The 13,957-nt window shown below is 41.1% G+C and overlaps 1 protein-coding gene across 1 annotated transcript in view; it reads left to right on the forward strand.

Annotated features, from left to right (window-relative positions):
• Positions 1-2,767: 2,767 nt before the first annotated feature.
• Positions 2,768-13,957, forward strand: part of LIFR (leukemia inhibitory factor receptor alpha) — a gene marked incomplete at its 5' end in the record, with an annotated part of 12,840 nt that continues 1,650 nt past the window's right edge. Inside the window, 9 exons of the mRNA XM_009865651.1 lie at positions 2,768-2,933; positions 3,084-3,154; positions 3,542-3,755; positions 6,617-6,796; positions 8,353-8,454; positions 10,816-10,983; positions 11,627-11,788; positions 12,817-12,910; positions 13,466-13,544. Coding sequence (XP_009863953.1) covers positions 2,768-2,933; positions 3,084-3,154; positions 3,542-3,755; positions 6,617-6,796; positions 8,353-8,454; positions 10,816-10,983; positions 11,627-11,788; positions 12,817-12,910; positions 13,466-13,544 — 1,236 coding nt within the window. The remainder of the gene's footprint in view (positions 2,934-3,083; positions 3,155-3,541; positions 3,756-6,616; positions 6,797-8,352; positions 8,455-10,815; positions 10,984-11,626; positions 11,789-12,816; positions 12,911-13,465; positions 13,545-13,957) is intronic.

Consider the following 13,957-nt stretch of genomic DNA (forward strand, 5'->3'; position numbering starts at 1 on the left):
ATCCAGCCAGTGTTTCACCCAGCAGAGTATCATCTAGTCTAGACTAGATCATCTAGTCCAACCCCCCTGCCAGAGCACGGTCACCCAGGGCAGCCACACAGGGACACATCCACGTGGGTTTTGAAAGTCTCCAGAGAAGGAGACTCCACAGCCTCTCTGGGCAGCCTGTGCCAGGGCTCTGGCACCCTCACGGTAAAGAAGTTTCTCCTCACATTGAGGTGGAACTTCCTATGCTCTAACTTAAACCCATTATTTCTTTTTCTATTGCTGGCACCACTGATCATCTCATTAAATGATTAATATCGTAATGACTAGAAGTTCATTTGCTAAAGTCAGAGAAAGTTCTGCTTATCTCTATAGTTGCCTGCTTTGTGGGGTTTTTTATTATTTTGGTGGGTTTTAAACAATTTAAGGGAAAGTCAAATTACCAATTATGTTATTTGGTACTTGGAGACCTTTTCTGTAACAGTCCTTGTGCGTTATCTTTCCTGGTACAAACTGTATGAACACATGCTTTTTCCAGGATTGCTACCCTGCCGACTTCCATGGTGGTTGTTTCAGATTGCCTCTGTAGTTGAATATTTTTAGGGGTTTTTTCCCCTCAGAGAGTAGTTCATTTGCTTGTTGTCAGCAGCTGGCATGCTTGTGGTTCCAATAATGAGCTGCTAAACCTGCTTGTATGTTAGTGATACAGAGAGAGGATAGGGAAGGATTTTCCCACTGGGCATATCAGTAGGCAATCCCAGTAGAAGACCTCTGCAGCTGGAGAGAAGGTGGCACTTCTGGGTAGGGTTCAGATTTTCCAGCATTCAGTCTTGCAGCTGCTGCTCAACTAGTGCTCTGCATCACTGACTGGAGACACGTATTGACTCTACTGACTGTCAGAGTTGCTTAGGATACTAAATTAGATACCAGCATCGGATACTGAGTGTAGATGGTGGGAATATATCTTTGCCGTCCATACTACCTAACTCACTGTGAGGTGATTTGTGTCACGGGGGAAACCTAATGGCAGAACTGCACGTCCAGATGGCCTGAGATTTGCCCCCAAATTCTTTGTTTGTGCATTCAGGTGGAGTATCTCTGACCAGCTTGGGTAGGCACATGCTGAATTGTCAGCTCTTGGTGCACAGAGACTGAATTTGTAATTTCAGCCCATTAACCTCAGAGGCTGCTTTGTACAAAGCTTGTTTGATTTTTGGCAATTTTCTATTACCTACTGCGTTTAGTTGCCTGTTGAGCACAGCTGTTGGGCATAGCCTTGAATAAAGTCACTCAAGTCATAGAACTGATGCAGCTAAGACTGCAGCTAATCATTATATACATTGTCTTTAAAATAATAGGGTAGTAGTTCTTGCACATGCCATAAGAATATTTTAAAAATACTTTGAAAGTACTTATCGTTCTTACAGATGAGGTGTGTTGCCTTTTGGTGTAGGGTCTGAGATACCATCACCCACAGATGTCTGTGTCTGCGTGGAGCATTTCTCAATTCCCAACAGTTACTGCTTTTGGAGCAGTCAGCAGTGGAAACAAGCACCCAAGTGTCACTCGCCCCCATCTCAGTTAGCTTAAACTGCTAAACCATGTAGATTTGCACAGTTTTGTCTAGGCAGAGTCAATGGTGCTCAAAGCCTAGGGCACACACTCACTTCTGAACTGTCCCAGGTCAGTCATTTGGGGCAGTGGGAGATGGTCTTAGGCTGCCACAGCAGTTTTGAGTCACTGCACCTGTATCGCAGGCCACAGCTACACATATTTTGAAACACAGCAAAGAGCTTGGTACAAGCTTTTACAGCCTTGTTATGTTGTCTCTGGTTGCTTAATAAAAAGCCTCCAAGAGTTCTCTGTAATAAACAAAAGTAGCTGTGAAATTGTTATGGGGTTTTACATGGCATTTTGAGGATGTTTTCAGAAGCTTTTCCATCCGTATGAGAGATTGTTGGCTGTTTTGATGTTTTTCGAGTTGTCGTTTGGCTTTAGAAATGCACAATTAGTTGCATCTTAAAGTCACTTGGAGTCCAGTTTTTGGCAGCTGTGATGCACATGTGTTATAATTAGATTCAGTAAGAAGTTCTTGGGCTTTAAGTAATCATGAAACTGAAGTACTCCCTAGACTCACACCATTTTAAGAATAATAGGAGAGACTAGTCCTCTCATAAGAGCTCTGAACAGACATCACCTGGGCAAGACTTGGGTGCTGACTTAAGAAGGAAAAATGACTGGCTAGGAAGAAGACTACGGGATAAAATTCTTGCTCAGACAGACTTTTAGCACACTTCTGCGTGCATGTCTTAGGAAAAAGGCCTCTGTCCACCCAGTTTGACATGTACATGCACAGTGGAGATGCAGGTTCTGAATACCAGAGGTGAAACCCTGGCCTGCCTCATGTGAGCAGTTTTGCTGCGTGTGTGAGAGAGGGGGACTGGATGGGATAGACAGGAAGCAACAGCTACTGTGTGGGGGGCTCATCTTGTTGAAGGCTCATCAGTGCTTGACATCTCAAAGGTGCTACCTGCTGTCATATTTCAACTTCCGTAGTATGTATGACTTCACTTTGGCAGACTTGTGAAAAATTTTGCTTTGTTTAGGGCAACTGCATAGGAAATATTTTGCTGTTTTATTAATTTATTTGTAGCACTTGACTGCAGCCTTTTTTCATGCTCTCAGTAGTCTTCAGGGAAGATACCACCTTTTTACGTGTTGACTTGCAGCTAGGAACAAAAAGTATATATGTATCTTGTCAATTTCTGTAAATTTTTAACAGCACAATGTCTCCATGCCTGGTGGAAGATCCTCAACTTACACAGCTCAGCTGAATGCATTGCAACCATATACCAAATACCAGTTCAGGGTGCGCTGTTCGGCTGCTGACAGCTTTTGGAGGTGGAGTGACTGGAGCAGGATAGAGGAGCACACAACTTCAGAAGCCCGTAAGTTTATTTACTTCTTTGATAATAAAATGTTGAACATGTGAAGCCATATATTTTAAAATCAATCATCTGAAAAACTAACTTTTTAATAGTTGGTAAATGATCGTCTCTGCAACTCAGAAAAAAAAAGACTTTTTTTTTTTTCCTTAGCTCCTACAAGAGGACCAGATATCTGGAGAGAGAGAAGTCCTTCTGGAAAAAGTGTGAAAATCTTCTGGAAGGTAGATGGAATGCTTAAAGTTTTAAAATAATAAGTATATAACTCTCTGAAAAACTACTTCCTTAGATTTTTAAACAAGTGAACTTTATAGCCAATAAATCAGACTACTTTTCTTAAGTTTTTATAGAACTATCCACTGAGACAAATACTTTTCCCAAAAGGAGAACTGTTAAAGTTTTACAATTTAAACATTGCATTGAGAAGCATTTCACATGAAGAATCAAATTTTTAATACATCCCATCTGAAAATTTAAAAAGTACAAACTCAAGCATTAATTCTCAAAGTTACACTTGACTAAATCAGGATATTAAATCATATTATCTTATGTGTTCTTTTTCTTTTCTTTTATTCCATTTTGATTTTAATGCACTCTTTGTCTGTTTATAGCCTTTATCCCTTTCTGAAGCCAATGGAAAAATAGTGTCTCATGAAGTGTCCTGCTCCCTACTAGAGACACCACTGGAGCATAAAGAAGTAACTGAACCCTCAAACAGTACTGAGATAAAACTTGGAAATAATGACTGTGTAATTAGCGTTGTAGCCAAAAACCATGCAGGCTCGTCTCCTCCTTCGAGGATAACGAGTGTGGAACTTCCAAGTGGTGAGTGCTCCCACCAGAAAGCTAAACACCTTCAGAGCTTGGGCAAGTTTAAAACCTGGGCAAGTTTATTGAAAAAATAAGATAGATACGTGATTTGGTTGGTTGGTTTTAGTTTCTGGTTAAATTCCCCACTCAAATCTACTGGATGAGAAAAGAAAAAAAATGCTGCTTTAGTTTTAGGATAGTGTTTCTCCAGTTAATTGTGCTCTCTGCATAAAAGAAGGGTGATGGTTTGCAGTCTCTGCAGCTATTTGCACTTTTCTGGAGACCTCCCAGGAAGAACAAGGATGAGCCTTCAGAGCATTAGTGTTGATCTCTGATGCTTAGGGAGCTCATTTTATTTATGCATGTTCTATCTGAGACACTGAAAAATGTTACATGCTAAAGAGAATAAGAATAAAGCTTTGGGAGTGTTGTCTGTTTTTTTAAGGGAAGGATTGTCAGTTCAGTGCCTGTGTGCTCTGCAGGAGAATATTAATTGGGCTATTTGGGAAAGTGTTGGCATGCTTCTGGTAGGAGACAGTGCTTGAAAAGAAGGTAGAACTTAAGCTTCCCGATTAAAGCACTGCCACTCTTGCTCTGGGCTTTTGTAAAGGGAAGTAGCTGAGCCAGATAATGATTTTCAGCTCCCAACACTGATCTTGGGGAGAAGATAATATTGTATGTGGCTATTGAGAGTCCCTGCTTCCCTGACCGTCAGGAAGAGTGTAATCTCCCAAAGCCTAAACTTTTAGCTGCAGATCTGGCTGATGCTCTGCAGGGAGGACAGATTTACGCAGCGAGGCCCCTCTTTGCTTGCTTATCAGGAGCGTACGTGGTGCTGCTTTTCCTTCTCCACCCAGAGAACAGGCATCACGGTTGCCTGTCTTGCAGCTCGAGTTCTGATAAGACAGGACCATCTCTCTTAGGAAGAAATGTGTTTTGACTGAGCCTGAGATAAAAAATTAGTTTGTTTCTATGCACAGGAACTATTGCTCTTAATGTTTTTTGTCACAAATACCTAGAAGTATTAGTCTGCTCCTTGGAGGGTAAAGTAATTGGATGGGGCAGTTGAATGAATGAAAATGCTTTTGTAGGTCTCCTTCAGCAATGAAAGAACAAGAGTCTGGAAGCTGAGGAGGTCTCTTTAACAGGTTTGTGGTGTGGGACAGCGGATGGCAGCTGGAGCTTTGTATTCATTTATAGCTTTCTCTCGGATATCTGAGGTTCCCTTTGGTGTTACCCAACTTGTACTTGTTGAGGACTTGCTCCCAAGTTGGTATAGGAATTATCTGAGTCACTGCCTCAGAGAGTCATGAAAGGTGACTCATTCACTGAACTGGATGACATTTCTCCCCAAACATCTTTTCTGGCTGCTTCCTGTATACAGTCTGTAAGTGCGCTTGATGTCCGTAAGAGAGCAGTGGCTCTGAAGCTTGAGATCTGCTGAGGTTTTGTGAAAACTGAAAACACAGACAAAGGGTACCCGGCCTTAATTAATTTGTCTTTGTCTCTGAGGAATGCTATGTAGATAGTTATGGCATATAGTCTGGCTATTAGAGGCTCCTCTGCCATAGTAGTACTGTAGTTCTGGTAGTTATCTCTACTCCACTAGGTTGCAGCTATAAATACATCAAAATCAGCAGTACTGCCCTGGGTGAATTTCTCGTCATCTGGCTCAGGAAGTAAAATTCAGTGTGGTGTGTTTAAACATTTTTTAGAGAGTATGTCTTCACTGTCAGTAAAAAGTCTTTCCTGTAAATAGGAAAATTAAAGCAGTCTAATTAGGAATATGCTCTCTTCAAGAGTTGTAGAAGTGTAGTTTCACGGGATGCGTAGGGAAAAATATTGAAAGTATTGAAAGACTTCTGGAGTTGATTTGCTGTTTTTAATCATGTGTGTCTGTCTTGTCATGAGCAAGCTAGAAAAGCTTGGTGCACTTAACTGTATGTTAAGATTATTTAGAAATAGACAGTCCCTCCACATTCACAGCACGTCTGTGAGAATGAAGTTTTCACAGCACTGGTTCTTAAAAACTGCCCTTGCCCTTCAGCCTTCCATAGTTTGTGGCTTTAATAACATGAAATAATAGACTCAGTAGGGAGCATAAATGAGAACACTGAAAAAGGAAAAACTGAAACCCTGAGATTGCTTTTGCAGATCTGTCGTGGGGCCACAGCTGTTGTGGTGGCCTTTGGAAAACATCCTTAGCTCGGCAGGGTCCCATCTGATGGACAGCTATGCAGGGAAGCTGCAGGAATCAGAAGATATTCCCAGATCTGATCACTTCAAGGGCAGCTAAATGTTTGAGAGTCAGGAAAAAAAAAATAAACTAAAGGCAAAGCTTTTTTTTTAAAAAAAAAAAATTTACCCTTAGTAGACTGGAGCTTCCATGAAGTTCACCAGGGACTTGACTTTTGCTGTTGATTCTCAGTGAAAAATGGTTCTCTGTGGTTGGGCGAGTGACAGCAAGACACTTACAAAGAGGCACAAAGCAAACTGTTTGATGCAATGACAGGAAGAATTTATAGCTGGAGGCTCCTGCCAAATTGGTGTCAAGTCAGATTTGAACCTGACATCTGCTGTAAATGCATACCTTGAAAAAGTGCTTTTTAAGCCAGTCCTGAGCTGCAGCACTTCTCGTCATCATACTTAAGGCTGGCTGAGGGATTTGCTGCAGGCTATGTCTTGTTTCCAGCACTTTAGAAAGCACAGCTGAGTGCACTGCTTCAAATTTCACAGTACTAGGAGCGCGCCTCTCGTTCTTAGAAATGACTGCAGTTTATAAAACCTTTGTGCTGTTGGCTGGAAGGCTTTCTTCCAGCTTGGGCTACAGATAGGTGTCTGTTCTCTGATGGATTTTTGTGTCATCTTTGTTGCAGACAATGTCAAAACAGATCGGGCCATGGCAATGGGGAATGGAATTTATATTTCTTGGAATTCTTACCCCAACATGACCTGCGGCTACATAGTAAAGTGGTGTCATTCATCTGGGTCTGAACCCTGTAGTGTGGACTGGCAGAAATTTCCTTCAAATACAACAGATGCAGTGATAAAGTCTGGTAAGTCAGAAGTAATTTTTTTATGAATTTTTCTGTTTGAAAGCCTGAGCAGTGAGTGGAATGAGAGCAGCACCAATGCTAGAGGTGGAAGATTGTTGCATTGCTGTGTGTTTGTGTATATAAATGAACCTCTTCTTGGTACTATGTTTATTTTAATTCCGTACAGAGCCTTGCCAGATCCAAATATCAGTCTTAACTGTTATCCTATGTTTATTAACTGTTTTGAAATTACCTCTTCTGGCTACACCCAACTTCCCGACTCAGCCTAATGCAAGCCTAAATGCATAATGGTTAATCTAGAATTTGGGGTTTTATTTGGATTCTAAACATAAACAGCACTGCTCAGGATGGGGGAAGACTAATCCGTTGTTTTTACATGAGGCAGATTTTTTTAAGTGTGACCTCCATGTGTTGGCTTGCTGTCAGCAATTGAAATTTCCTGGAACAGGGCACATTCTAGGTCTCTAGATGCTGGTGGGCAGATCAGGGAAATGAAACTCAGCTGTGGAGGGACTAGCTGGAGCAGAAGAGAAGAGAGAGAACCCAATTTTCTTTTTAGAAGAGTTTAGTATATAAAGTCTCCATCATAGAGAACAATGTGAGCTGTGTACACAGGAAAGTTGGAGGGCAGTGGGACCTGGGAGCGGGGGCAATATGTTTTCCGCCTAAAATTACAACACTGTGTTGTTTTCATTTGTGCTGGCTGGAACTTGCATTTGCTAAGCGGACAATACTATATCTGTCCAACAATGCACTGTTCTATTCCTGAGCTCTTCCTTGGGATGTTTCTTGCAGCACGATGTAGGAGTTACCAGGCTGCTGGGGCTGGGCTCAGTCTGGCAAATCCACCTCTGTGCTTAGTCCTGTCAAGAGAGTCTCTCGGGCTGGACCTGAACTTCTGCAAAACCTGCTTGACTTCTGTAGAGTTTCACAGTGGCATCTTGTTTAGAAAAAATCTTGACAATAGCGTACACTTCTGAGTTGAGAAAGTCTCATGAATTGGTAAAATATTTATGTGTTGTAGTGTCAAACACCTATGCTTCCACCGAAGGCATGTGAAGTTGAAATTTGATGACTGTCTGTGTTTTTTAGAGTCAGTTCACGTTTGGAGTTTGTTGCTAAAGTACTTCACTATCACTTCTGAGAGTCCTCTGGGTTTCTTTTGTACTGTTTCTGTAAGCCTGAGTATTTCAAAATGCATTTGTATTTCTGAGGAGGAGGCAAGATCTACATGACTGCTGTGGGAGGAAAGGAAAGGGATTGTTTCTGGTAACTTCAGTTTTTGTTTCCCCATGGAAAGAGCAATTTATGCAATTTGAGTAGCTTGTTTTGAGCCCTGTTTGTTTAGAACCAAAACTTGTCCAGAAGCTGGATTTGCTTACTGCTTCTAAACCACATTGATGGCACAGCTTTTAGAGGAATTACAAGTAGGGATGCTATTTATACCTAACACTGTGTAATTTTTTAATACATATTTATATAAGTCTGCCTCATGTGAAAGCTAAACACATCACTCTTCATAAGTGAAATATTCTTACCGTGGTTTTCTCTTGCAGCTCTGTTCAGACCTGGTGTGAGATACGACTTTTCACTATATGGCTGCAGACCCAGTGGTTATCAGTTACTGAAAAACGTAACTGGGTATATGAAAGAGCTTCGTAAGTACACTTTATCATTCGGGATCTTTACAAAGTGAATTTAGACTGTGTCTATTTTTAGCTCAGTGTTGGCAGAAGATTGAGGCTAGGTCTCCATACAGTACTACTGACTTCTGCTTGTTTTCTGTATATAATCATAATACTTTTTCCCAGCCGCTTCTCAGCGTGCAATAACCCTGCGTTCTCCAGCTTGTGTGGAGGCACAGCATGCCGCAGAAGTTTGCTTTGAAGACAGTGGTCTTCAGAGCCGAAGCTACAGGCATAATTTGAGCTGCAGATTCACTTCTGCACAAAAAAAGGCAACTTTTATTGATTTGTGAAGTCAAAGTGAACTTCTGAGCACATTTGGTTCAGCTTAGGATATATAAGAAGTGTCCACAACAATTCTGTTTGAAAGCACTTCTTAGGTCAGAATTAAATCCTAGAGGATAAGCAGCTTTGAGAATTGTGCTTGTATTTCCTCCCATTCCAACCCCATCTGGCTAACTGTGGTTTCATCCAGGGCTGAGCTTTTCTTGCATGGAGATGCATTAGTGCCTGAATCATAGAATCATAGAATCATAGAATCAATCATAGAATCCTAGAATCATAGAAAAATTCAGGTTGGAAAAGACCCTTGGGATCATCGAGTCCAACCATTGACCCTACACTACAAGTTCACCCCTAAACCATATCACCCAACACCACATCTAAGCGACACTTGAACACATCCAGGCATGGCGACTCAACCACCTCCCCAGGCAGTCTATTCCAGTGTCTGACCACTCCTTCCGTGAAGAATTTCTTTCTAATGTCCAGCCTAAACTTGCCCTGTTGCAACTTGAAACCATTCCCCCTGGTTCTGTCCTTAATTACTTGTGAGAAGAAACCAGCACCAACCTCTCTAAAATGTCCTTTCAAGTAATTGCAGAGCATGATGATATCCCCTCTCAGCCTCCTCTTCGTCAAACTGAACAGACCCAGCTCCCTCAATCGCTCCTCATAAGGTCTGTTCTCCAGGCCCTTCACCAGCTTTGTTGCCCTCTTCTGCACTCGCTCCAACACCTCGATATCTCTCCTATACTGAGGTGCCCAAAACTGAACACAATACTCAAGGTGCAGCCTCACCAGTGCTGAGTGCAGAGGGACAATCACCTCCCTTCTTCTGCTGGTCACAAAATTTCTAATACAAGCCAGGATGCTGTTGGCCTTCTTGGCCACCTGGGCACACTGCTGGCTCATATTCAGCCGGCTGTCAATTAGAACACCCAGTTCCTTTTCCGCCGTACAGCCTTCCAGCCACCCTTCCCCAAGCCTGTAGCTATATGCTTTCTATTCCCCAGTATCAGAACATGGCTTTACCCTTTGGTGTCATAACTGTATTGTATTGTAACTACAGCACCCATTTCACTTTGAAGTTTCTGTGCTTTCTGCTAAAGCAGTTTGCTTGGAAAACTGAGCTGCTGACATAATCTGAGCCCTTTGGAAATGCTGTCGTTTATTTCATTGCAAAGGTTGAAGGTGAGGTTAAGGCAATTATACCAGAAACTCAAATTTCAGCCATTTGTATCTCTCTAAAAATCTTGAATACTTTCCCAGAAGGTTTTTTTTCATATGTGTTCTCAAAATGTTAAAAACTTTCAAGTAAAAGGATAAAGACTTTGGGGGACTAAAAATGCATCAAACGTGCGGAGGAAACATATTAGGACCTGAGAGGACTTTGGACAAGAGCGTAGATCAATTCTAAACCATCAGATCTGCCTTTGACCAGATAACCATCAAGACGAAAATAGATGCATTCTGAAATGTTAGTTCAGCACTGGTACATCAATGCCAAATGTCAGATGATGTCCTGATGCACGTGTAGCACTGCTGTAACACTTTCAGTGGGGTACAGGTGTTGGAATAAGGACTTGGGAAGCCTACTAGGAGTAGTTTTTTGAAGCTGATATAGATTTCCATGGTGAGAGTGTGAAGTTTGTTTAATTTGAAGACAGGCTATGAAGTCACAGAGATAAATCCTTTAAAAGCTAAATAATTTGTGTGCTCTAGATGTTTATGCAGTCTTTGGGGGTTTGTTGCAGGAAGAGGATGTTTACATGTGTGAGTGTGTAAGAAGGCTGCCCAAGGAGAGATATTTCTTTCATCTTCTCGTAGTAGATAATACTGCAGTAATTAATAGCAATGAGACCAATGTACTTCTATTTTTGTAGTATCACCTGCTTAACTTTTTTACATGTTCTTGACAGTGAGGGAAAACTATACAGGAAAACGTTGAAAATGCTAGCCCTGAAATAAAACTGATGGAACACTTACATGAATTCAGCATTTAATGATAAGGTGATTTCTTACTGACTTTTCCCTTTGTTATTCTCCCTACAGCTCCAAAGCGTGCACCGAATTTTACTGTAGAAGAAACTTCTTCAGATTCTATATTGGTAAAATGGGAAGACATTCCTATTGAAGATTGCCAGGGTTTTTTAGAGGGATACCGACTTTCCTTTGCAAAAGGTGAAAAAGATGCTTTAAAGCCTAGGCTTTTGGAATCAGGTAAATGAAATATGTAGGTTGCAACTTCCTTGCTCAGGCTTTTATTTTTTAATAACTTAATTTCACTTTAAAAAATATGCTTCAGTCATAATTCTGTTGCATTACTCACTAGCATAATTGACCACTGATATATGACAAAGGCATTTGAAATAATCAGCTCCTTGTGTGGTTAGCAGTTGTTTTTTAATATAAGGCAAAAGTCAGAGAAAACTCTGGCTCACTGGGGCCATAGAGCTATGCAGTGATTAAGTGTCGATGTGACACACTGCCCTGTGTACAGATACCCTGCGTAGATGAGACATGGGGGAGGTGACACAGCTATATTTAATCGGGTACATTCTTTCACTACCTGTCTTGTAAGGACATCTCTGTACAGATCTAAAGCCTTTCTTGTGTTAACATAAGAGGACAAGAAGGAATGAAAGAAACTCAAGCCAGTCTGTGGCAGCAACAGACTCCTGTGCTGTTTGGTGGGGTGTAAGCAAGCAGCATTGCTAGGATTTTTTTATTTCAGTTCTCCTTTACACAGACTGTTCCCTAGGGTTTGTGTGCTTACTTCAAGCAAGTCTTGCTAAAGCTGAGGCTGTCTTTGTGAATCTTTTCTTACAAAGTTATCCTTTTCTTACTGCTTCCAAACAAATAGGGAATCCAGAACTTAAAGTTAAGAATATCACTGACTTGACAAAGAAGTCTTTGAAAATACTTGATCTTCAAGGCAAAACAAGTTACCAACTGGACCTACAAGCCTACACTGCTGGTGGGTTGAGCCCTCCAAACAGTCTTTATGTGGTGACGAAGGAGGACTGTAAGTAGAATATCTCTTTTCATTAATGGTCTTCAGCACAGGGGCTGCACAATGTCTATAAAGATGAGCTTGTTTTTGTAGTTTTTGTTCTGGTCCCCTTAGGTAGTTTGGACATGCAGTCTTAATTTTTAATTTATTTAGTGGGCTATTTTTAAATACAAAAAATGGTACAGTTCAGGGTGAGGAAAAGATCCTTTCCTATTAGAACTACCTTGTAGTCCATGGTAAAGAAAGCAAGGAAAATAAGTTCACAACTACTGCTGAATATGGTGGAGTTTGAACTGAGTCTTCTCAAGCAGTTAGTTGTTTTTGTTCCATTTCCCATGATGAATATCTGGTAATACATGGTGGGAAGAAAGACACTGTGGAAATATTTACCAGTTTCAGAATTATAAACAGATGCCTCTCTGCTTTGAATTCAGTTTTATTGATCCCCTGACAGACAGAAACAAACTCAGAAAAAAAGGGAAAAAAAAGGATTGATTTTGGGGAGTCAAAAAAAAAATTTCGTATGAAAGACTAAACACCGGGGTGCAACTAAAATACATGAAAAATCAAACTTGAGGCACTTGACATCAATGGAGGAAGGCAGTGAGAATGTACCGGAGATGAACACTGGGGATTAAAAGCATTGTAAACCATAAGGGCTGTGCAGTTTATGCAACGAGCTGTTGGCCTGTAAGAGCCATTACCAGGGATTTGGCCAGCCCAAGTAACTTGAAAGTGCAATTCCAGTGCTAGCTGAGAACAGAATTACAGTGGCAGTCAGTCTTGTGTTGCACATGAAGCCTTTCGCAATTAAGCAATCTGAGAGAAATATCTGCTGACTCCTGTAGTTATCCCTGGATCAGCTGTTTATTGGTGGACTTTGCCCTTCCAGCAGAGAGGTCTGTGGTATAAGTCACTGCAGACCACTATTGGCCAAGTTTGATGAAACGGTCTCTAATCAGTGGCAATGTTAGAGAGGGCATAACCTTGCTGGTAATTTTGGATATATATTTATTGTCTTTTCATTTTTTGTCCCCCAGCTGTAGGGTTAATCATTGCAATTCTCATCCCCGTTGCAGTGGTTGTGCTGCTTGGAGTGGTGGCCAGCATCTTCTGCTACCGAAAGAGGGAATGGTAAATGCTTGCGTTCAGTTCTGATCTTTTTCTGGATGTGTTTGCTTCAGTGCTGGAGTTTTCCTTCATTTTAGTTGTTCTTTTTTCTTTTTTTGCCAATTACCCAAAAATGTGATGGGCTTTATTTAAAGGTGGGTGGCAAAAACACATTGTAGGAGGTTAGGATATGAGTTGGAGAGAGGTTAGAGTGAGGAATGCAAAAAGGTTTTGCAGGAGTCTGTCCCAGAGCGTGTACCATTTATAAATAGTTTCCAAATAGAAAGAGGTTGGCGATATACTATAATTTGTGAGCCATCCGCAAACACTCAGGTAGGCATCCCATCTTCAGCTTTTTGAAAACGTGGCGTATCAAGTTCCCTAGTTTAAAAAGAAAAAAAAAAAAAAAGATTTGCTGTTTTTTCCATTAAATACTCAGTGAAAGTGTAACACTAAATGTTTGTGCCAGATGTCTTCAGTATTCTGAATTAAAGGGAAATGTCCCGAGTCCTTCTGTGTATTCATAATCTGTTTCAGGGCTTGGTAACTTCTAAAAGTTTTTTTCTTCCCCATTTAAAGGATTAAAGAAACATTTTATCCAGAGATCCCGAATCCTGAGAACAGTAAGGCACTGGAGTTTCAGAAGAACATCTGTGAGGTAACTCTCATTTTAAATCTATTTCAAAGTTCTGAAAGGTATTGTGAGTAAAGAATTCTTTTGCAAACTTTGAGTCTTCTGCTCCAATTGTAGAGAAAACTATGTGGCAGGGGGGAACAGGACTTGTCAGCTGCTGTCTAGAGGTTCTTTTAGATAACGTAATTACTTGCAGTGTTTGAACTAGGGAAGAACTGCTACATTTCTCTCCTGCACTAATGAGAAGTGTCATGTACATGACAATGGTGTGTGGGACTAACATACCTGTCTTTGTCGTAGTGTTAGGAGAAGTAGAAAGTCTGGAGAAGCGTACATGCCATATCCCGAACCTCCTGGTAGACATAGTAGGTGGAAATCAGTGTAATATTTAAACAACCTTCTGGAATGGGTTATACAAAGCCAAGATTTAGGGAAAG

Source organism: Apaloderma vittatum, unplaced genomic scaffold (assembly GCF_000703405.1).
Source record: "Apaloderma vittatum isolate BGI_N311 unplaced genomic scaffold, ASM70340v1 scaffold38742, whole genome shotgun sequence".
Classification (NCBI taxonomy): domain Eukaryota; kingdom Metazoa; phylum Chordata; class Aves; order Trogoniformes; family Trogonidae; genus Apaloderma; species Apaloderma vittatum.